We start from the raw sequence: 22,537 nt of genomic DNA, 5'->3' as shown, positions 1-22,537 counted from the left end.
TATGCACAGGGAGACAGCTCAGGGGGCAGGAGTGCATGGAGGGAAAGACACAGGGAAGAGGTAACTATGGGGAGGAAGTGGGAGGGGAGCTGCTGCATTGGGGTAAATTGTAGTCAATGTCATGAGACAAAGTGTATGTGAACAGCTATGTGGAAAGTGAATTTGCTCTGTAAACTTTCACCCAAATCACAATTAAAAAAAAAAAGATTACAGCCAAGAAAACCCTATGGAGTAGTGTACTGTGTAACACATGGGGTTGCCGCAAGTTGAAATGTGTTTGGATTTTGCTCTGAGGGGATGCCACACTTTTTCCCATCATGCAGGAGGATTAGGGATGGTTGGAAGGCCAAGACTCCTTGTTGCATCCTCTTCCATCTTCTGAATAAAGATGCTCCAAGATGGTGAGGGCCTGGGTCATGGTACTTCATGCCAGCTAGGAGACAGGGTCAAAATGTTGGCACTTCCATAGTAGACATTGCCAGAAAGAGTAAGCCCACCCTTGGATTTCTCTCAGCCCTTCCATGACCACATTATTTTCTGCTTTGAATTTTTTGTTGGTACTATGGTTTTTAGTAATGTAAGGCATGCTGCAATCAAGGGAAAAAAATTGGATAGAACATAAATTTTTATACCATTAAATGGGACACAAGGACCCAAATGGACTCTGGTGGAAGTATTGGTGGGTTGAGGGCCATTTATGCAGATTCATACGTTATACAGCTCCCTGCCAGGTGGTAGCACATACTACAACTGGAATAGCAGCTTCCCAAGAAACCTAAGAGGCTGGAAGTGTTTGTGGGCACTCTGTGTCCCACGGATCATGAAAGGGTTGGAGTTGTGCTTTCATTTTATTCCAGCCAGCAGGGGGAGCATCAGTTAACCAAGAGTGCATTTGAGGCATGAGGGATGGACCTCATTGGAATGATCCTTTGGAAGCCCTGTTGCAAATGGGAGAGATAATTGCCAAGCAGAAAGGTGCAGCTGTTGAGGGCAGCACCGAGTTTTTGGTGTAAGGATATTGTCCCAGTTACAGTTAGTCCAGGGTGTGCCACCATACCCTTGGCCAGCCATGTGTGACCCTCTCACACTCTGCTTCTATCACCTGCACAATCGCGAGGGACAGTTATCCCCACTCAGATGACTGTCCCAGGTCCAGACTGTTCCACAGATAGTGTTCTTCCTTCAAAAACAAACAACCAGATAAGAGAATCCAGCAGCCTGGATTCCATTTTGTTTTGTTGAGGTTTTTAACTTTTCCTTTATTAGACATACTCCCACGCATTTAAAAAGTTATGATAGGTGATACAGTTTTGTGACCTAACACCGGGACAGCCCAAGCCATGGTATTTTCAAACACCTCATCTGCACGCAAAAGCTGGACAACGAATAAGGAAGACCACAGCAGAATTGATGCATTTGAATGATGGTATTGGCAGAGAGTGTCAAACGTACCGTGGAATATGCTGGAAGGAGGAGCAAATCTGTCTCGGACCAAGTGCAGCCGGGATGCTTCTTGGAAGAGAGGATCGTAGACTTCGGCTCCCGCTTTGTCGTGTCGGGGGGCCCAGTCCCGGAGAAGCGCATCATGCTTGGTAAAGTGGACGCTCAGTGGGAAAGGGGACGGCCCTCACTGAGATGGAGGGACACAGTGGCGACAACGGTGGGCTCAGGTATAGCGACAGTTGTGAGGGCGGCGGCGCAGGCCCGGGCATGTTTGTTCTGAGTCAGAAGCGACTGACAGCAGCTAACGCCACTAGCACGTGGACAAATGACATGTTTATGGGGACCGAGGCGAGTCTCTGGAGGGTGCAGACAGTTAAGTGTCGAGCTGCTAACTGAAGGGTTGGTGGTTAGAACCCCTGCAGAGGCACCTCACCAGAAGGACCTGGTGACCTCCTTCTGGAAGGCCTGCACCCAGGGAGCCCTGTGGGGCAGTTCATGGTCATCGTGGTTGGGACCAACTTGACGGCAACTGGTTGGGGGCCTGAGAGAGAACACCAGAAGTGGGCAACTTGGGGTCACTAAAACCTGCTGTTCCACGGAAGAGAGCGAGCTTTGTCCAGGCAGGTGGCCGAGCTCTCTCCTGGGGCCAGGAAGGTGGCCTGTGAGCTGATGATCCTCTGGCCGTTTTCTGCGGGGCTCAGTTGGTGTTCCTCACGTGACAGCTGGGTCAGCTTTGTCCCCGTGGCTCTCTGTCTTCTCTCTGGAGTCTCTCGGGGCACAAATGATGAGAGACCTCAGCTGCTGACTGAACAGCTGGCGTTTCGAGTCCACCCAGAGGCACCTTCATAGAAAAGGCTCGTGATCTGCTTATGAGAGTCGAGCCTCGAGCCCCGAGAACCGCACGGAGCACAGTTCTGCCCTGACGCACACGGGGGCACCGTGGGGGGGCCGAGTCAGTCCCAGGCTTGGTTGGTTGGTTGGTTGGTTTGTTAAGGTTTTATGACTTACCAGTTAATTAGATTGTAAGTTTACCAACGATGGGGGATGACTTTGGTCCTAGTGTTAGCTCTGCTGCTAGCTGGCTGTCCAACATGGAAAAAAAATAAATAACCGCAAAGGCGCTCTGGTGGCGCAGTGCCTAAGGCGTCTGACTGCTAACCAGAAGGCTGGCGGTTCACACCCACCAGCCGCTCCTCACTGCTCTGAAGGAAGACTGAGCAAGCTACTTCCGTAGAGATGCCGCCTTGGAAACCCAAGAAGGGGTCCCTGTGTCTGTAGTTAGTTTTTTCAAGAAAAGAGGAAAACAAAGAGGGCGGGACCTGTGATCTAGTGAGTCTGGACAAGACCTTCTGACCTTCACTTCTTCATGGGGCAGTAAGAGCAGCATATTGTTAAGAAGAAGGAAAAAATCCCTAGACCCACAGAGATATCATATTTTTGCATATTCACATGTAACACGCCCAGGTAAATGCACACATGCCTGTAATGCGCACAGCATACGCAGGAAAGTAACATGCGAGGAAGTTGAATGGTTTGCAAAAATATAAAATATACAGCGGGGTTATTTGCATCATGTATGAAAAATACAGTAGTCATCTCAGCTTAATTGTGAAAAACAAAGAAAGCTTGCCCCCGGTGCATTGATGGGAACTGTGTTCACAGATTTCATCAATGCCTGCAGCGCCTCAGGCCCCGGAGCCCAGGCGCCTGGCTGGGGCTGCTCTGTGGGGCCTTTGCGGCTGCCGTTCTAATCTCTTTGCTGCCACTGTGGACTTGGGGCTCTGGAGTGGGGTTGCTGTTCCAGAGGGGAGCAAGTGACAGGTGGCACTTCCTCCTGTCCCTCAGGTGGAAGTTGCCCCCAAAGAGCTTGTATTATGTTGAAAAGCCAAGAGGCCAGGCAGAGGCCAGTTCCAGGCTCTGCTTTTCCCCAGCAACGCTGGTACGGAGTCTGGGTTCTTGGGTGGATGAAGACCGGGAACCAGGGATGTTCTTAAGGCAGCCGTAGAGTGCAGAGCTAAGCGCCGATCAAGAACCAGGGATGTTCTTAAGGCAGCCGTAGAGTGCAGAGCTAAGCGCCGATCAGGAGAGGCTGATTCAGACGGGCCGGTCCTGAGCCACGGTGGCCTAGAGTTAGGTCTTGCAGCCAGGCGGGCCCAACATGGACAAGGCACGGATTTTCCTCATACCCAGTTTCTTCATCTGTGAAAGGGGTTGGTGGGGGTGGCACTCGAGGTGGACATAGCTCATGGAGGGGACAAGGCATGGGGCTGTGGCCTTCACAGATGACAGGCCTCTGCATATGGGTTCCTGTTCTGGGGGTGAGTCCTGCCTGGGCTCTGTTTTCTCATCTGTAAAGTGGGGCTGGTCACCGTCACCTTGCAGGGTGGTTGTGAGGTTTTGGGTCGTGTGTAGTGCAGAGTGCCCAGTGCCGTGTCTGGCAAATGGCTGCTTGCACGCAGTCACTGTTGTGATTTTTCAGAGCGGGTCAGGCTGTAAGCTTAGAGGCACAGATGTTGGTTCCCGCGGCTGGATGCGTCTGTCAGCGAGTGCTTAGTGAGTGCCCCCAGAGAAGATGGATGTTGGGAGATGTCACTTTTGCCTCTCCAAGGGCCGGCTGTTGTGAGTGTTCTCAGTGACTCCGTAATGAATGACACACGTCTGACCCGGGCCATGGGACATCTGGCAGGCTACTCAGGAGAATGGCATTTCCACCCGAAATATGCCCAGTAACCCTTCTGATGCCTGATGTGGAGTTGTTCGATCAGCAGGAGTGCAGCCCAGCCCTTGGCAGGCACACTCTGGCTTGCTGAGCGGGAAGGGTTAGATAGAGTTAGCGGGGTGAGAATTCCCTGCCCAGTTTTGTGATACCCTTGAGAGCCTTCAGTTAGCTCAAGGAGGTATTTTGACCTTCTGTAAACCAGAATTTATTTAAATCAGAGAGAGAGAGAGACTGTCCACATCATTCAGCAAAATGGGTTACGCTGTCGCAGACATCCGCTCTGACTTCTCGTGTGTAAATGGAAGGGTTGGACTGGATCTCGGAGTCTTTGCTGGTAGTTTCCGTCCAGTTGACTTTTGACTCGTAGCGACCCCGTGTGATAAGAGCAGAACTGCCCCATAGGGTTTCCAGACTGTCGTCTGTGTGGGAGCAGGTCACCAGGCCTCTCTCCTGTGGAGTCGCTGGGTGGGTTCAAACCGCCAGCCTTTGGGTAAGCAGCGAGCACATAACCCTCGCGCCACGAGTGCTCCTTTCTGGGAGTCTTTGTAGTGAAAGGGAGAAGAGCAGCTGTCTGATGTGGTCCCCACCTGATGGCTGAATCCCGTTGACAGCCGGGGTGGCAGTTTGCAGCCTCTGCTTATTGGATACGTAGCAAGAAATTCCATGCTTTTTAAAAACAACAGTTTATTTTGTTGTTGTTGGGAATATCCACCGCAGAACAGACACCAGTTTGGCAGTTTCTCCCTGTGCAGCTCAGGGACACCGGTGACATTTTTGAGTTGTGCAACGGTTCTCACCCTCCTTTATGACTTGTTCCTTCCCGTGAACATAAACTCACTGCTTTCTAAGGCTCTTATCTAATCTTTAAAGTTACTGCTGTCAGCTTGATCTCTGGAGATAGATCTCAGGAGAGCAGACAGTCATTACAAGTTAAGCCATTGTTTGGTTTTAAGAAGATTTCAGAGAATGTTTTCTATTTAAAGATTAAAGACTATCTCAGGGCAGTAGTTTTGGGGTTTCATCCAGCCTCTGTGGCTCCAGAAAGTCTGGGAGTCCATGAGAATTTAAGATCCTGGTTTGCGTTTCCCCCCTTTTGGTCAGAATTCGTCGATCAAAACGTTCAGTGATGGGAGCAGACACCATCCAGTTCTTCAGGGCTCCTGGCTCAGGAGGCGGGTGTTGGGGGAGGACAGCAGCAGAGCACTCCACAGCCCCCTCCCGCACCTGACGCCTTCCGCTCTTACTCAGGGTGAGTGCAGACCAGTTGTGCCTTGGGTGGCCGCTGGCAAGCTTTTTTTTTTAAATTAGGATTTGGGTGAAGATTTACAGAGTAAATTCACTTTTCATACAGCAGTTCACATATACTTTGTCTCATGTCGTTGACCAAAATATACAATGCAGCAGCTCCCCTCCCACTTCCTCCCCATAGTTACCTCCTCCCAGTGTCCATCCCTTCATACTCTTCTGCGCCCTGAGCTATCTCCCTGTGCATAAGCAGCCCTTCCTTCTCCCATGATTGTTCTCTCCAGGGCGTGTGTCTACTTGAGGTAAATGTTTAACTCACATGCCTGTACTTTGTTTGGCTGGAAACCACAGTTGTGGGTTCAATTCCAGACCTGAAGGGCAGCTAGGGGCCATAGTCTCAGTGGTTACACCAGGCTCTATTGGACCAGCAAACCTGGCCCCCACCTTTCCTTTTTTTTTTTGCCTCCAAATGATTTTGAGTTTTGTACCACATTATTCTCCCTCTTTATGCAGGATCTCCTACATCCCTTCCAAGTGGATGGCAGTGGTAGCTGGGCACCATCTAGTTCTTCTGGTCTCATGGTTGTATAGGTTGCAGATTGGATGGTGTACCAGTCGCTAGGACTGATTGTTTCCATTGATTTTGGTTTTCTTCTTTCTTCTTGACGCGGAGAGACCCGTTGTTGCATCTAGATGGCAGCTTCCTAGCTTTTAAGATCCCAGTCGCTACTCGCCAAAGTAGTAGGTAGAACAATGTTTTGTATAGTATGTTATGCCAATTGAGCTTGATGTCCCCTGCGACCATGGTCCCAAGCCCGCAGGATCAACTACTCGGTCCCTCTGGGTAGCTGGCTGTGACCAAGCAATGACCATAACCTTGCCCCTTGTCAGCTCTACTATACACCTTGGGAATTCTGATCATTCACATGAACTTATGGGCCCATTGTCTGCCAACCCTATATATGATCTTGGATACACTCTCCATTTAGACATACCTAATTGTTTAGCTTGTTCACCTATCTATCCGTCCCTATACCCGTGTTTGCTTTCACTGACAACTCAGTACTGTATATGCAAAGGGTTCATATTTGTTGTCTGCACTGCCCATGGAACCCTCTATGTCTTTCTCATCCTCAGTGCTGCGCTGGCAAGCTTTTAAGACCCCGGACAGTGCGCAGTGCCCTGGGAGGTGGAACAGAAGCACTGAACTCCGCTGCTTGTCTTCTCAGATTTCTCCTTCACGTTGACCCACATGGCCTCTCTGTGTCTTGCTCTTATCTGTCCGAACATGACCCTTTGGAGCTATACAAACGCAGCCGCTCTCTCTGCGTGAGGAAAGCCTGTGGCTCTCGGAAAGTAGCTCGCGGCGTGCCGCTGCTGCTGTGGAGGTTAGCGCTCCGTGGGGCGTTGTGGGCGTGACTTCATGACCTCGGGGGCTCTGGATTCCCCGTGTACCTTGTTCGTCATCCACTTCCTAGCTCTGCCTCTCCCAGGAACCATCGCGACGGCAATAAACCACCGCGGCTGAGAGCACAGGCTTTGCGGGTCACTCAGGCCCAGCTCGGGCAAGGCGCTGAACTTTCCTCACGCTCAGTTTTTTCTTCTGTAAAATGGGCTCCTTGTCACCTGCAGCCACAGATGTGGGTGACACAGGAGTGGGAGTGCATGCGTGGAACTCGGCCGGGGGCTGGGCCGTGGCAGCTCTTCGTTGACGGAGGCTCACCTTTCTCACGAACATAGACTCTGAGAACACGCTTCCCTTATCTTGTTCTGGAATTGAGTGGCAGGAAGCAGTACAAGAAGAGCATTTGTGGTCTGTTTGCTGACGCTGTGGTCAGGAGCGTTAGGTGTTAGGTGCCTTTGAGTCAGTTCTGACTTACACCGACCCCAGGGACCAAGTAGAACTGTCCCATAGGCTTTCCACGGCTGTCATGTTCACGGAAGCAGATCACCAGATCTCTCTCCTGCAGAGTCACTCAGTGGGTTTGACCCGCCAACGTTTTGGTTGTCAGCGGAGTGCGTAATCATTACACCACTGAAGGCTTTCTGGTAGAGATCACATCCTTGCCGCTTCCCTTTCAGTTCCATTTGTTTCCAGTTCCTTCATTGCAGTTGGTTTGGACCTCCCAGTTTTATTGAAAAGCGGTGCAGCTGCTAATGGTGGCTTTGACAGGCCAGTCCGCCTGGACTGGGCATGCTGGAAGCTTGAATAATAAAGGATGGTGGAACGTCACTTCAATACAGACGGGGTTCTTCGTTTCCCAGAGTCTCTAGCTTCTGGCAGAAACGGTGTGGCCTTTTTAAGGAGAGCAGGCCCGACGCTGTAACCTGGTTGTAACGGAATCACACTCCCTTCCTCTTTTGTTTGATGTGAGCTCACATTTTATTGAGCACCTACTGTATACCTGATGACTGGGCCTCTTCCCATACCTCCTCTCATTGGCCCTGGCCCCCTGTGAGGACGGCTCCTCCCTGTTGACAGAAGAGGAACTGCAGACACGAGCTGTTGAGCGTTGGGTCACGGACCCTGAGTGAGGATTCCAGCACAGGCCAGCAGCTTTCAGAGCATCGATTCTGTAACTGCATGGCAGTAGAAGATGCTAGGGAGACGGTCGGGGTTTTGGGTTGTTTTTTGTTTTTTTCATTTTCTCTGTTTATATGTGTGTTAATTTTATTGTATGATACATACAACAAACACCCACTATTTCTTGAGTTTCTGCCATTGAATCAGTGACATGGGTGACATTCTCCAGGCTCCCACCATTTTCACTCTCTTTTTCCAAATTATCCCACTACTAGAAGGAAGGTTGGGCAATCCTACTTCCGTAGTGATACTGCCTCGGAAACCCAAGGAGGGGTCGCTATGAGTCAGGGCTGACTCCATGGCACATAACAACAACAACAACAATCATGACCACCATGCCTTCGGTACACTCAGAGCACAGCCCGTCTGCCTCCCTGCCTCCCTCCCCGCCCTGGCAGCGGGGTTGGTCTCTGGAGATTTGCTTGTTTCACCTACGTGCCAGCATCCCGTGTTTACCCCAGCTGAGTCACTTCACGCGGCAGGATGCCCTCCGGGTCCGTCCGTGTGGTGGCATGCGTTGGGGCTGCCTGCCTCTCTCCGGCTGAGTCATCTCAGCCTGCTGGCTTATCCCCTCATCACTCGTTGGACACCTCGGCAGTCAGGAGACAGTCTTTCTGTTGTGTGTTGCCACCAAGTTTTCTCCGACTCTTGGGCAACCTTGAATACAAACGTTGCCTGTCTGTGCCACCCTCATGAGAGTTGGTGTGGCTGAGGCGGGTGACATTGTTCCTGTCAGGACGCATCTTCACCCATTCATCTGCTTTGCCTTATTTCTTTGAGGAGACGCCTAAAGTCGGAGCCTGTTTGCCTCAGGCACTGAGTCTGCAAGGGCAGCGAACAGTAGCCACTCCTCGAAACCTAGGCGCCCGGGTCACTGGTCTAGGAGAGGGCATACTGCAGTTGGCAGGGACAGGCTTGCTGGAGAGCTGGAGAGCGGGGTTCTTCTCGGGCACCCCAGGATCCGTTTACGTCACAGAACCCTCTGCACTGAGCCAGGCAGCAGCTCTGGCTGCTGCGGGAAGAGAACCCGCGTGCGCTTCCTGGGTGCGCGTTTTCTCCTCAGCTCTGCCTTGCTTGCCGCTTGTTTGCACAGGAAGTCCTCTGCGAGTCTCAGGCCCACCAGGAAGTGATCTGAACCAGGTCCCAAAGGGGTGAGGGGGCCAGGCTCAGAAGGCTGGGTGACCCGTAACTGGGCTGCTAGTTTTAGTTGTCCTCTGTGGTGGATTTTATGCAAGGATCCCCAGATAATGATGTTTATAGGCTGGGTGTGTTTCTCAGTTTATCCGCTTCTCCGTATTGGTCTCATCAAGTGGAAATGAGGCTGCAGAAAGGACGTGGGAGAAGAGTCAACCCCAACAGCTGATTCCTCTGAGGCCAGACATGCCGCCACCCCCCAGCCTTTCTACCAGCTCTGCCTCCAGTCGTCCGTCCCACAGCACTCACGACTTGCCTGCTGGGCTCAGTAATCATTGCAGTGACCACACAGAACTCACAGACAATACTCATGCTTACGGGGTTTATTAAGGAGGTGACAGGCTGTAATTCGGGGTTTGGAACATGCTCAGGATACAGTTCTTTGATCAGGACAGTCTCCTCTCTGCTGTTCCCTCAAGCATGCGTCTCTGGCCCTTGGCCTCGGCCTGGCCCCTGCCCTGCCCGGGCAGATGTCACAAAGCTCTTAGTCCTGCCGATGGCTGCACCTACATGCGGGCCACTCCACCAGCAAGTCTCGAGCCTCTTTCTCCTCCCGCGGTCTCTGCCGTCTCTCTGCCAAGGAGGTCCAGCGCAGGGCTCTCGGGTTCAAGGACACGCTCTGTTCCACCTGTGACTCTCCTCTCTTGATGGCAGGGAGATCCCCCCCCTCTGCCTCCAGGAGGGCTCATTTTAAGCCTAGCAGAGTGGCAGAACTGACAGTCCCCATGTTAGGGTTCCATGTACCTTGTTTCCATGGTCCCACCCCCACAGGATGCCATGTTCCCCATTTACCTTCCTAACAAGCTGTCCAGTCCCCTTGGAGGGCTGGGAGCCCCTCACGTTTGCATAGCTCCACCCAGTCATCTGGCAGGCGCTGCAGAGACCGTGGCTGGAAGAGACACACAGGATCGTTCGCTGCAGCTCAAGGGCCACATCACTGGAGACAGACCTAGGTCCGTTTCCCTTGATGCTTTTTTTTTATGATTTGGGTGAAAGTTTACAGAGCAAATTGACTTTCCATACAGCAGCTCACATACATTTTGTCTCATGACATGGACTGCAGTCTCCCACAATGCAACTGCTACCCTCCCATTTCCTCCCCGTGCCCTCCTGCCCCCTGAGCTGTCTCCCTGTGCAAACACTGCCCTTCTATCCTCCCATGATTGTTCTCTCCAAGGAGTGTACCTACCTAATGTAAATGTTCAGCTCACGTGACTGCATTTTGTTTGGCTGGAAGCCACAGGTGTGGGTTCAATTCCAGACCTGAAGGGCAGCGAGGGCCCATAGTCTCAGGGGTTTCACCAGGCTCAACCAGACCAGCAAATCTGGGCCCCCCCCCTTTTTTTTTTAAATGATTTTGAGTTTTGTTCCACATTGTTCTCCCACTCTATCCAGGATTTCTCGATTCTTTTTGATTGTCCTCTCTCTCTTTGTCTGTTTTTTTCCCCCCTATGAAATTAGAAGGAGCTCTGGTGGCATAGTGCCTAAGGCACTCGACTGCTAACCAGAAGGCTGGCGGTTCAAACCCACCAGCCACTCTTGGGAAGGAAGGTTGGGCAATCTACTTCCGTGGTGATACTGCCTCAGAAACCCAAGGAGGGGTTGCTATGAGTCTGGGCTGACTCGACGGCATATAACAACAACAACAATGAAATTAAAAAATTGGTTGTTTTGGTGAAGATTGACAGAGCAAATTAGTTTGCCTTTCAAGGTCTTGTCTGTTGTTTGGCTGACAGGTGATCCCAAGGGGTGGGTTCAGTTGCAGGTTGAAGGTGTCTAAGTCCATAGTGTCAGGCCTTCCACCAGTCTCCTTCAGCCCAGTGAGTCGGGTTTTTTCAGTGATGTTGAATTCTCTTCTGCGTTGTTCTCCCATCTGCCCAGGACCTTGCACCGTGGTCCCAGTCAGCGCGGTCGGCAGTGGTAGCCGGGCACCATCTGGTTCTTCTGGTCTCGGGGTCCTGGAGGCTGAGGTTCACGTGGTCCACTATCCTTTAGACTAAGGTGGTCCTTCTCCTTAGTAGACATTTTAACACAAAGCCACTGTATCACTTGTCTTTGTGGCTTTAGGAAATTGACCATTTGTTTAGAGCAGTTTTTGTCCCCTCATACGAGCTTCAAAGTAAAAGGATGGAATAACTTCGGAGGAGAATGTTTTAATGTGAACGAATGCCCTTTAGGAGCGTGGGCTTTGGAGACAGGCCTTCCTGGGTCTGATCCCAGCCCTGTCACTTACTAGTGTGTCACATAGGCCCTCTTTTCCTTGGTAGTATGGAATGTTGTGAGGTTTCAAGACAGTGATGTTTGGGCCCATGTGGCATGCACATGGACCCAGGTACTCACTGCTGTTGCTCTGTGAGGAAGGTCACTGTCAGGAAGGGATACACTGAGAATGGTCCTAGTTGTCTTGTTTGCTTGATAGTTGGCATTGCCCTTTCCTGATGTGGGAATCACTGGGGACCCCCTCCAGGGATCACGGGAGCGGGAATTCTGTTTAAGGCTGACAGCCCCAGCAGCATTACACGCCCTGGCTCTTTCCGGAAAGAGAAAATCCTGAGTTTGCAGTTCCAGCTTTTATCTTGTAAGGTTCTGGCTGACTCTGGGTGTGTAACGTCTGTCATGCACTCGGGATGTTTGGAGCACTTCCTGTTTACTCTAGCCTATCCCTGACAAAGGCTGTGGACAGCCATCGAGCTGTTACCAAGGAATTATGGCCCACATCCTATAAACACCTTTGTTCTAAGAATGCAGTCTCGCGCCCAAGGTGTGAGCGGGTGGCAGCTCTCCAGCACCCCTGCGCAGGATTTGCAGGCTACAGGGTTCCCGGCTGTGTCTGCAGTGCTGGATGCTTCTTCTGGAACCTTCTGGATGGTCACATGGCACGTTGATAACTCACTCTGGTTTTGTGCTTTCTTTTCTCTTTCTCGGACAGAAAACGAAGCCCAAGCCCCGGCCGTCCATCACGAAGGCAACCTGGGAGAGCAGCTATTTCGGGGTGCCACTAACAACAGTCGTGACTCCAGAGAAGCCAATCCCTGTTTTTATCGAAAGATGCATTGAGTACATTGAAGCCACAGGTAAGAGTGTCCCTCGAGTCCCTCGCTGTGGATCAGAGAAGTCGGGGCTACAGGCTGCTTTCTAGAGTTTGGAGCCGTCAGGAGGTGCTGGAGTTGTCTGTGGTTACCATGATGTGCTGTCTGAGAAGGCGCTGAGCCATCTTCACTGCTGGCGGGCACGGGGCTCCTCCGTGGCATGCACGGGGTCTGCAGGCTGCCAGACCGGAGTTAGTCAGCAGTGTCTGAGGGTATGTCTGGTTTCAGACATGGAGTTGTGGCTGCCTGTGTACCTTTTCTGGGCTCCCCTGACCCCATGATGGTACACAGCCCTGTTTCTCTGTCGTCCTGTAGTCTGTGCCCCCACCAGTCTGAGCTCCTTGAGGGCAAGGAAGGGCCTCTGTGTATCAGTGTGACCTCAGCACTACGCTGGGGACAAAATACATTTTGGTTTAATGAAATGAATGAGCAGTTCTGCCTGTTACTGCCCTTGGGTATCGATCAGGCATCTGAGATTCGTGTATTGATCAGATTTCTGTAGGTAAAAACAACTGGAAGGCTTGGATGTCTTCTGGCCGCGTGGTTAAACTCCAGAGCCTCCAACAGCCTGATGTTATCACAAAGGCAGACACATTGCCCATGTTGCTCTCGACAGAACCACGTTTGGCGTCTGTTTAAAGCTATTTCTCGCATCGTTCAGAGCCCGTAACGTGACCCTGCAGCCTGCCCTTGGAGACCCTCAGAGGTCTGCTTTCACACTGCTCCTGCTCCGATTCTTCTCCCTGATGGTTTGAGGACAGCGGGCGTAGCAGACAGGCGGTGCCGTGGGTTTCCCCTGATGGTTTGAGGACAGCGGGCGTAGCAGACGGGCGGTGCCGTGGGTTTCCCAGCATCACCACGGGGCTCAGGAATGTTGGCCTAACCTGATGGGAGCTGGGGTGGGGAGGGTTGCATCACCCTGTGTGTCCCTTCTAATTCCCGGGGGATCTGTGTGACAGCGGGTGTTCCGCTGTGTGGACAGACGCTCCCGGCCCCTGTGGGGATCACAGCTGCAGTGTAAGGCTGGGGGGCCGGGCTGATACTTGCTCACCACGTGTGGTCGGGAAGGTGGGTGTCCAGGTGCAGCCCACTAAAGGTGGTGTTGTCATCTCCAGGGGTTTCTCTGCCACACCCCAGAGGGGCCCCACTTTGGTAACTTCGCAGAATCACAGTGGACCTGCAGCTTTGTCTTGCCCACTCGGTGCCGAAACCCTTTTTCAGGGTCCCGTTCTTTTTGACTCTGATTTTATGCCTGTTTCCTCCTGGCGTCTCTCTCTGGCAAGAAGGAATTCTGCGTGAGCAGGTGTGCGTGGCCAAAGCTTTCCTACCTGTTAGCCCAACGAGAGAGAGTTTGTGTCCTTGTCACCTGAAGGAGCCCTTCAGTCCTTAACTTTGTCATTTGAAATAACGGCAGATTTATAGGAAAGTTACAGAACTTCCCAGATCCCCTAAAAGTGAACGTTTTACCACATTTGTTTAAATTTGTTCTTTTCTTGGATGCTTGAGAGGCAGTCGCAGACATGATAGGCCTATACTTGTCAGTCAGTCCCTGGGTGCCACCAACCTATTAGCACTTGGCCACCAACCTACAGAGGCACTCTGGTGGCACAGCGGTTAAAGCATTCAGCTGCTAAGTGAAAAGCTGGGTGTACCGCCCCACCAGCCGCTCCATGGGACAGGGATTTACCGCTTTAGAAACCCTGTGGGGTAGTTCCACTCTGTCCTGTAGGGTTACTGTGAGTTGGAATTGACTCAATGGCAGTGAGTTGGGTTTGGAGTTTGACCAGCCTAAAGGGTGGCAGTTCAGACCCACCCAGGGCAGTGGGGAAGAAAGTCCTGGCATTCTGCTCTTGTGTGACTGCCAGGTACTTTAATCACTGCAGCACTAGAGCGACTTCCTGTGAAGAAGATGGCCAGGAAGACCCCGTGGAGTAGTTCTCTGCAGCACGTGGGGTCTCCATGGGTCAGAATGGGCTCCAAGGCAGTGGGTGCTTCCAGTAGTTACCCTGTGTATTCTTGAACACAGTAGCATTTGTTCACACAACCACAGTTCATGTATCAAAACTCAGGAATTAACGATCCAGTGCTTTCCTGTAGGCTGATCTAGAACCTAATCCACAGGCGTTTACTCACCGTCCCACCAGAGTCAGGTGCTAACCCTGGGCCACATGTTGTATTGGTGTCGAGTCTCCTTGGTCTCCTGTGACCTGAGTCAGCTCCTCAGTCTCAGTCTGTCTGTCTGTCTTTCGTGGCTTCAGTGTTCTAAGAGTACAGGTGAGTTACTGTGTAGACTGTCCTCAGCTTGGCTTGTCCAGTGTTTTCCTCATGGTTAGACTCGGGTATCATGCTTCTGGCAGAAACATCAAGGTGGTGGTGCTGGGTCCTTCTCGGTGCGTCCATCCCATCGGGGGTGAGGTCTGTTTGTCCCGTCCCTGGAGATGTCGCTTTGGTGTCTGGTGTCTGACTTCTCCACTGTCAAGCTAGTCTCCTCCCCTTTGTAAGTAGGAAGCACCTCACAGGGAGACACTGCGGTTGCCTGAGCCTTGGGTTTAGGTTTCTCCTCATGCTCACGCACCTTGGCTGTTGCATCCATGGATGATTCTGGCCTGAGTGAGACCGTGCTGACCATGTTCGCGGCCCCAAATCCCTTCTGCGTGCACTGATGGGTAGTGTCCTTCCCTTTGGCCGGTGGCTTCCTGGCGTGGCTGTCCTGCACGCCATCAGGTGCTTGGATGTTCCCCAGGTGCCCGCCAGCCAAGCCCACCGAGGGCCTTGACCTGCCCTGCTCCCCTGGCTTCGCCTGCTCTGGAACTTTGCAGTCCGTGTGATGAGCTCTGGCCCTGGGCAGAAACACACTCCCTGCTCTTCTCCGCGTGCGCGCTTTCAGGTGCGATGTCCCTCCCACCCCCAGCAGCCACCCACGTGGCCGCTTCTCGGACGTTCTCGAGCGCTGTTAGTGGCACCACTGCCAGAGTGCTGCTGCTGCAGTCGTGTCCGACTCGCCTGGCCAGGGCCCAAGTGTCAGTTTCGTGCCTCGTCACTGGGCTCTGTCCTCGTTTGCTCCATGTCATTGCTACCGCCCCACCCTCCCCTCCTCTCCCTCCCTGCTGCTCATGAGGTCTGTCCCTCTGACAGAGCCCGGGTTACTGCTTCTCCTTGCCTCCCAGGCGCAAGCCACCCTCTGCTCCCACCCTCCATGGCAGCTCCTCTGTTGCCGTGGTTACCGCCTGCCTCCCCCTTTTCCTTCTCCCTCCTCCCTCTCTCTTTTCTTCCTTTCCTTTTCTCTCTGTCCTCTTTAACTCCTTCTTTCTCTCCTTCTTTTTTGCTTCAGGCTACGTTAGGCATTAATTTTAAAATTCTTCCTCGGGCCACGAGCACCGTTTTGGAAGGACGTAGAGCTAGCAGTCTCTGCAGCGCCCTCCTGTACGCTTCCTGTGGCTCGTGTCACACCCCATTCCTCGCTCCCAAAGCTTGTTCTTACTCTTCAAGACCCACCTCACCTTCCCTGTAGCACCTTGAATGTCACCTCTTTGGTAGCCCTGTCAAGCGAATTTCAACTTCCTGAGGAAAGAATAAGGAGCCCTGGTGGCACAGTGGTTAAAGCGTTGGGTTACCAACCTGAAGGTTAGCAGTTCAAGCCCATCAGCTGCTCTGTAGGAGAAAGATGTCGTAACAGCCTCCTTCCATGAAGATGGCGCCTCAGGTCCCTGTGGGGCAGTTCTGCTCTGTCACAGCGGGTCACTCGGGGTTGCAGTCAGCTCGGTGGTGGGTTTTGAGTGGGCTGTACACAGAAATTTTGGAGAACCATCATACAGCATGAGCGGAATTATGTAAAAGTTGAAAAGATAAATGCATGCACAGAGAAACAAGATTATGAGGGAAGTAAACCAGGCACCGTTCAGTCAGTGTGTCCGCCTGCCATTAAATATCTGTGTCAACATGAGCTTCAGTTGCTGCAGAAATTTCCGTTAAGTGGCTGCATCACAGGTGATCCTGCCGTCCCTGCTGTTGGACCCATGTACCGTGTTCTCCTGACGTACCTGAAACACAGAAGCAGGATAGCCCTGTTGGAGCAGCACCTGTCTCCCATATGGGTGCATTCTTGCATCAGGACCCTTCAGTGGTGTTCCTCTTTGCCACTGGGCCCTGGATTGAGCCCCACACCAGCCTTGGGCCTCAGTGCCTGCGCTCGGCAGGCTGGGTGGTCAAGAAGTGCCGTTCGCCATGCGCTCAGGAGCACTGTGCTTGATGGGTGACGTCACCAGGTCCCCCTTGACCTCCCATCCCGGGGGGTGGGGTTAATCACGCGAGGAGGACCGAGCGGTCATAGGCCGATGGACACTCCCTGATCACTCATTTATCAGGCTCCAGATACTCTGCTATCATTCTTCCACACTGTTAACAGAGGTGGCAGATTGCCTTCAGTCGGCAGACAGCGTGTTTCCATTCAGTGCCTATTGGAGGCGGGGCCCTGGGGTGAACTGAAGCTGCCTTCATGACGTCAGGGGGTGGCGGAGAGAGACTGCGTCATGCCCAGGCATAGTTCATTCAGGCACCAAGCAGCCCTGCATTTTAAGTCTCTGGGGAGGAAGAGGGCTTCACCCAGCGTCGGCCAGGATGCGGATGGCCGGAATTCTCCGGTGCTGCTGGTGTGGTGGCGTTGGGATGTGATCTGGCGGTTCATGAGAGTCCCACACACTCACCAGTCCTTCTGTGTGTTGGCCCAGGAGGAGTGAGAGCAGGTACAGCCTCACACAGCACACTCGCCCAGCCAGCCGCTCAGGTGCCCTTGCAGGGTCTGGGAGGCAGGCTGGTGTCCCCACTGGTCATGGAGTGAATTGTGTCCCCAAAATATGTGTTGGCACCCTAACTCCTATGTGCTTGTGAATGTAATCCTGCTTGGTAATAGGGTTTCCTCTGTTCTGTTAATGAGGTCATTGTTGTTGTTGTTGTTTGCCGTCGAGTCGGCCCCGACTCATAGCGACCCCTCCTTGGGTTTCCGAGGCAGTATCACTACAGAAGTAGGATTGCCCAACCTTCCTTCCGAGGAGTGGCTGGTGGGTTTGAACCGCCGGCCTTCTGGTTAGCAGTCAAGTGCTTTTAGCCACTATGCTACCAGAGCTCTTAAAGCTATTTATTTATTTATTTAACTCTCTGTCTTTTCAGTAGAGGTTTACACAGCAGTTTATTTTCTCATTTAATGATTTCTATACCAGCTGTCCATCAACAGTGGTTACGCTGCCCATTGTGCATGAATGTTGTCATTATTTCCCTTCTGGTGGTCCTGTTTCCATTCATCTAGTTTCTCTGCCCCCTCACATTCTCATCTTTGTTTTGAAGTCATTGTTGCCCCTTTGGAAACCTAATGACTGTTGAGATGTATAAGGAAAGCAGCTCAGATACCAAGAGAATCAGGCGGGCACAAGAGGGACAAAGCTGGATGCCACGTGGGGATGGCTGAGGAACTGAGGAACGCCAGGGCCCAGAGCTGAGACAGATCTGCCACCAGAACTGGCAGAGAGCGAGCTTCCTTATGTTTGGTGCCGTCAAGTTGGACCCGACTCATAGCAACCCCTCCTTGGGTTTCCGAGGCAGTATCACTACGGAAGTAGATTGCCCAACCTTCCTTCCGAGGAGTGGCTGATGGCTTTGAACCACCAACCTTCTGGTTAGCAGTCAAGTGCCTTAGGCACTAGGCTACCAGAGCTCTTAGCTTCCTTAGAGCCTTGAATTTGTTGTACTTTCAGCTGCTGGACTGTGAGAAAACAAATTCCTGTTCTTTAAAGCCCCCTGCTTGTGGTATGCATGCTACAGCAGCACTTGGGAGCCAAGTCACCACCCAGTGGAATACGACGGGGTGACAAAAAGAGTGAGTTACCATTACATGCAACACTGTGCGCGACTCTCAGCATCATGCTGAGTGGTGGAAGCCAGACACCAGAGCACTGAACTGGGATTCCATTTCTATAATGCTCCAGAAAACGCAAGCTAGTACATAGCAGCAACAAGCCCACAGAGGCTTCCACGGAGCTGGGGGTGGCGAGAGGAATGACTGCAGAGAAGAAATACTTTGGACCGCAAAGTGGAAAGAGCTGGGGAGGTCATACAATACTCTGCACCTTGATGGGGGCGATGATGTCACTGGTGTGTACACGTTTCAGCTTTTATCAGATTATACACATTAAACAGATACAGTTTATTGTATAGAAATTATGCCTCAAGTTGAATTTTTAAAACTGGAAACAAGAAACATTCAGGAAAGGAACGGGGAGAGTATGGTATTTGTATAGTCTGGAAGTATCTCCCAACACACTTAATTACCAATTGCAAAGCAGGGAACATACCTTTCTCATGGAGAGATGTGGAAGCTGCCACCTTTACAAAGTGACCAGGCTTGGCATCCCTACGAGCAGGTCAGTTCACGTCAGAAGCCTGTTGGCAAAACTGTTTCTTCTGTTATCATCGGGAGGGAGTCACGTGAGGCCAGAAGACAACCAAAGAGTCAGTGTTGTTTTCGGTCCCCCAGTGCTGCTCTACCAGAAAGCACCACAGCTGGGTGGCTGGCAAACCGGAGTTTGTTCTCTTACAGTTTGGGAGGCTTAGAGTCTGAGTTCAAAGCGCCATCTCCAGGAGCTGGGTGAAAGCCCCTCGACCTTGGGCTTCAGCTGTGCCTCTTGCTCTCAGCCCACTGGAGCTGGAGGCTTTTCTTCACTCAGGCAGCTAGCTGGCTGCTGAGGCTGACAAACCCAAGGTCGACAAGTAAGATGGCACAGCCGCAAGATTACCAAACAGCACTCGAGGCTACTGGTCAACGAGGAACAACGCTAAGGTCAGCAGACAGCATGGTAACTGCTGAAGGAAGACGCGGCTGCGTTCAGGGTCCAGGTGCGCCTCAAAGCTGCTGCTCATGTCCTGAAAGCAGACCGTGTCCCTAAGGCAGCTCCTCAGCTGATCTAGTGGATGCCACCGTGGAGATTGTTGCCAGTCTCGTTGTGGGGCATCACTACATGCAGCTGCCCAGCCACGTTGACACACAACTACCACAGTCGGGGGGAAAGGAAAGCCCTGTGTTTAGAGCCTAAGCCCCACCCCCATCAGAACAGGCACTTTGGGGTCATCCTGGTGTCTTGACTTTCTGGGAAGTAGCTGGTACCTGGGAACAGGAAACTGGAACTACCCAAGCCTCATTTTCCTCTTCCTTCAAGCTGGGAAGAGTAACAGCATCTCTTTCAAAGGGAGGTTCAAGACTCAGATGGCATCCTGCTCGATAAAGTTCTCGGCATAGTGCCCTCAGTACTGCTCCTCGGTCAGCGTTGGCCATCCTTCTGGTGGCTCCAACCACAGATGTGCAAATGCAAACAGAGTATTGCCCTGACAGCAGTAGGTGAAACCAGATTGTGTCCCTAGGCTGTGTTGTTTTTATTTTTATTTTTCAAATTGTGATTTGGGTGAAAGTTTACAGAGTAGATTCATTTGCCATACAGCAACTCACATACATTTTGTCTCATGACATTGACTGTAACCTCTCATAATGCAACAGGTCTCCCCCCACTTCTCCCCATATCCACCTCTTCCCTGTGTCCTTCCCTCCCATGCACTCCTGCCCCCGCTCTCTCCCTGTGCAGACACAGCCTTTCTTTCTCCCATGATTGATCTCTCCAAGGAGTGTATCTGCCTAATGTAAATATTCAGCTCATATGCCTGTCTTGTTTGGCTGGAAGTTCCAGACCTGAAGGGCAGCTAGGGGCCATAGTCTCAGGGGTTCCATCAGGCTCCAACAGACCAGCAAACCTGGTCCCTTTTTTTTTTTTTTTTTTAATGATTTTGACTTTTGTTCCACATTGCTCTCCCTCTCTATCCAGGATCTCCTACATAGATCCCCCCTTCAAGTGGCTGACAGTGGTAGCCGCACCATCTAGTTCTTCTGGTCTCATAGTCATATAGGCTACGGATCGCATGGTGTACCAGTCGCTAGGACTAATTGTTTCCATGAAGCTGGTTTCCTTCATTCTTCTTTGCTTTGGGTGATGAGAGACCGACCCATCATTGTGTCTAGATGGCTGCTTGCAATCTTTTAAGATCCCAGTCACTACTCATATAGGCTCTTTTTAAAGTTTCTTATTGAAGTATGACCAAAACCAATTACCATTGAGTCAGTTCCAACTCAACAGCACCCCTAAAGGACAGAGTACAATTGCCCCATAGGGTTTCCAAGGCTGAGATCTTTACAGAAGCAAACCCACTGCCATTGAGTAGATTCCAATTCATAGCATCCCCAGAGGACAGAGTTGAAATGCCCCCATAGGGTCTCTAAAGCTGTAATCTTTACAGAAGCCGGCTGTCTCATCTTTCTCCCACAGAGCAGCTGGTGGATCTGAACCACTGACCTGTCAGTTAGCAGCTGAGCACTTAACCACTGCGCCAGCAAGGCTCCTTGTTGAAGTACAGCAGACATTCAGAAATGTGCACGCATCCTAAGCTGAGCTCTGTGAATAGTCACAAACTGAACACATGTGTTTCTCCAGAACCCAACTCAAGAATCTGAGGATGACTGGCCCCCCAGAACCCTTCGGGCCCCCTCCCCACTCTTCCCCTCACCCAGGGGGCCCACTGTCCTGGTTTGAGCAAGAGCAAGCCATTTTGTCTGCCTCTGTACTTTAAAAACGGAATCATAACAAAAGCACGTTTTCCTGGTTGCCTTCTTTGACGCAGTGCTGTGCTGTGAGTCACATCGTTGGTGGCCCGCACGGAGTCACCTGGGCTGGGTGTGCGTCCAGGTGGTTTACCCTGTGTTCCATGTACCCGTCCAACAGTGTACTCATTCTTCCCTGGATGGACATTTGGCTGCTTCCCAGTCTGAGACTGGAGAGTCACACGGCCACATGTGGTCTCGGAGAGGTAGTCACGGACTGACGCTGTGTTCAAGGCACGAGGAATCGCACTTAGGACTGGCTGTCTCTGTCATTGGGTACATCCCATCATTGGTGGTATATACTCCGTACAGTGTTGCAGTGTGTAATTTGCTGATGTCATGGTATCTGTGAGTTTATATGTAATGTTTCCAGTACCCAAAGACAGTAAAGATTGGATGTATAAAAATACTGATACTAAAAAGCAATAATAATGAAAACTGAAAAAAATAAAGTATTCAACTTAAGGTCAGAACCAACTTACCGACAGAGTGGAATGGAACCCATTGTAGGTAGGGGACTGTTGTTGTTAGGTACTGTCGAGTTGGCACCAGCTCATAGCGACCATGTGAACAACAGAACGAGATACTTGCCCAGTCCTGTGCCAGCCTCACAATCCTTGTTGTACCTGAGCCCATCGTTTTTTCTTTTTTATTTTAAATTGTGATTTGGATGAAAGTTTACAGAGCAAATTCACTTTCCATACAGCACTTCACACACACGTTGTCTAATGACACTGACTGCAATTTACCCCAATGCAACAGCTCCCCTTCCACTTCCTCCTGATAGTTACCTCTTCCCTGTGTCCATCCTGCCATGCCCTCCTGCCCCCTGAGCTGTCTCCTGGTGCATAAGCAGCCCTTCTTTCTCCCATGATTGTTCTCTCCAAGGAGTGTATCTACCTCAGGTACATGTTCAACTCTTATGCCTGTCTTTTGTTTGGCTGGAAGCCACAGATGTGGGTTCAATTCCAGGCCTAAAGGGCAGGCAGCCAGGGACCATAGTCTCAGGGGTTCCACCAGCTGAGCCCATCTTTGCAGCCACTGTGTCAGTCCATCTTGTTGAGGGCCTTCCTCTTTTTCATTGACCTTCCCCTTTCTACAAGCATGACATCCTCCTCCAGGGAATGGTCCTTTCTGACAGCATGACCAAAGTAATTGAAACCAAGTCTGGCCATTCTCACTTTCCGGGAGCATTCCAGCTGCGCTTCCTCTAGGAAGATGTGTTAGTTCTTCTAGCAGTCCATGATACTTTCCAGTGTTCTTCGCCAGCACCACAACTCAAAAGCATCGACTCTTCTTCAGTCTTCCTTATTCATTGCCCAGCTCTCACATGCATAGGAGGCGATTGAAAAATACTGTGGTTTGGGTTAGGCACACCTTAGTCTTCAAAGAGACATCTTTGCTCTTCAACACTTTAAAGCACTCTTTTGTAGCAGTCTTGCCTAGTGGCTCCTGGTCTATGTACAGGTTCCTCATGAGCGCGATTAAGCGTTCTAGAATTCCCATTCTTCTCAGTTTCTCAATGTTGCCCATAATTTGTTATGATCCACACAATCAGATGGTTTTTTTTT

The 22,537-nt window shown here is 51.5% G+C and overlaps 1 protein-coding gene across 1 annotated transcript in view; it reads left to right on the top strand.

Annotated features, from left to right (window-relative positions):
• ARHGAP35 (Rho GTPase activating protein 35) overlaps positions 1-22,537 on the top strand; it is a 101,029-nt gene that overhangs the window by 17,642 nt on the left and 60,850 nt on the right. Inside the window, exon 2 of the mRNA XM_007942879.1 lies at positions 12,115-12,259. Within this exon, the coding sequence (XP_007941070.1) occupies positions 12,115-12,259 (145 nt within the window). The remainder of the gene's footprint in view (positions 1-12,114; positions 12,260-22,537) is intronic.

The sequence above is a fragment of the Orycteropus afer genome, unplaced genomic scaffold (genome assembly GCF_000298275.1).
Source record: "Orycteropus afer afer isolate SDZICR_OR568_19922 unplaced genomic scaffold, OryAfe1.0 scaffold00099, whole genome shotgun sequence".
NCBI lineage: Eukaryota > Metazoa > Chordata > Mammalia > Tubulidentata > Orycteropodidae > Orycteropus > Orycteropus afer.
Note: the sequence above shows the minus strand (reverse complement) of the source record. Positions and strands in the feature narration are given on the sequence as shown.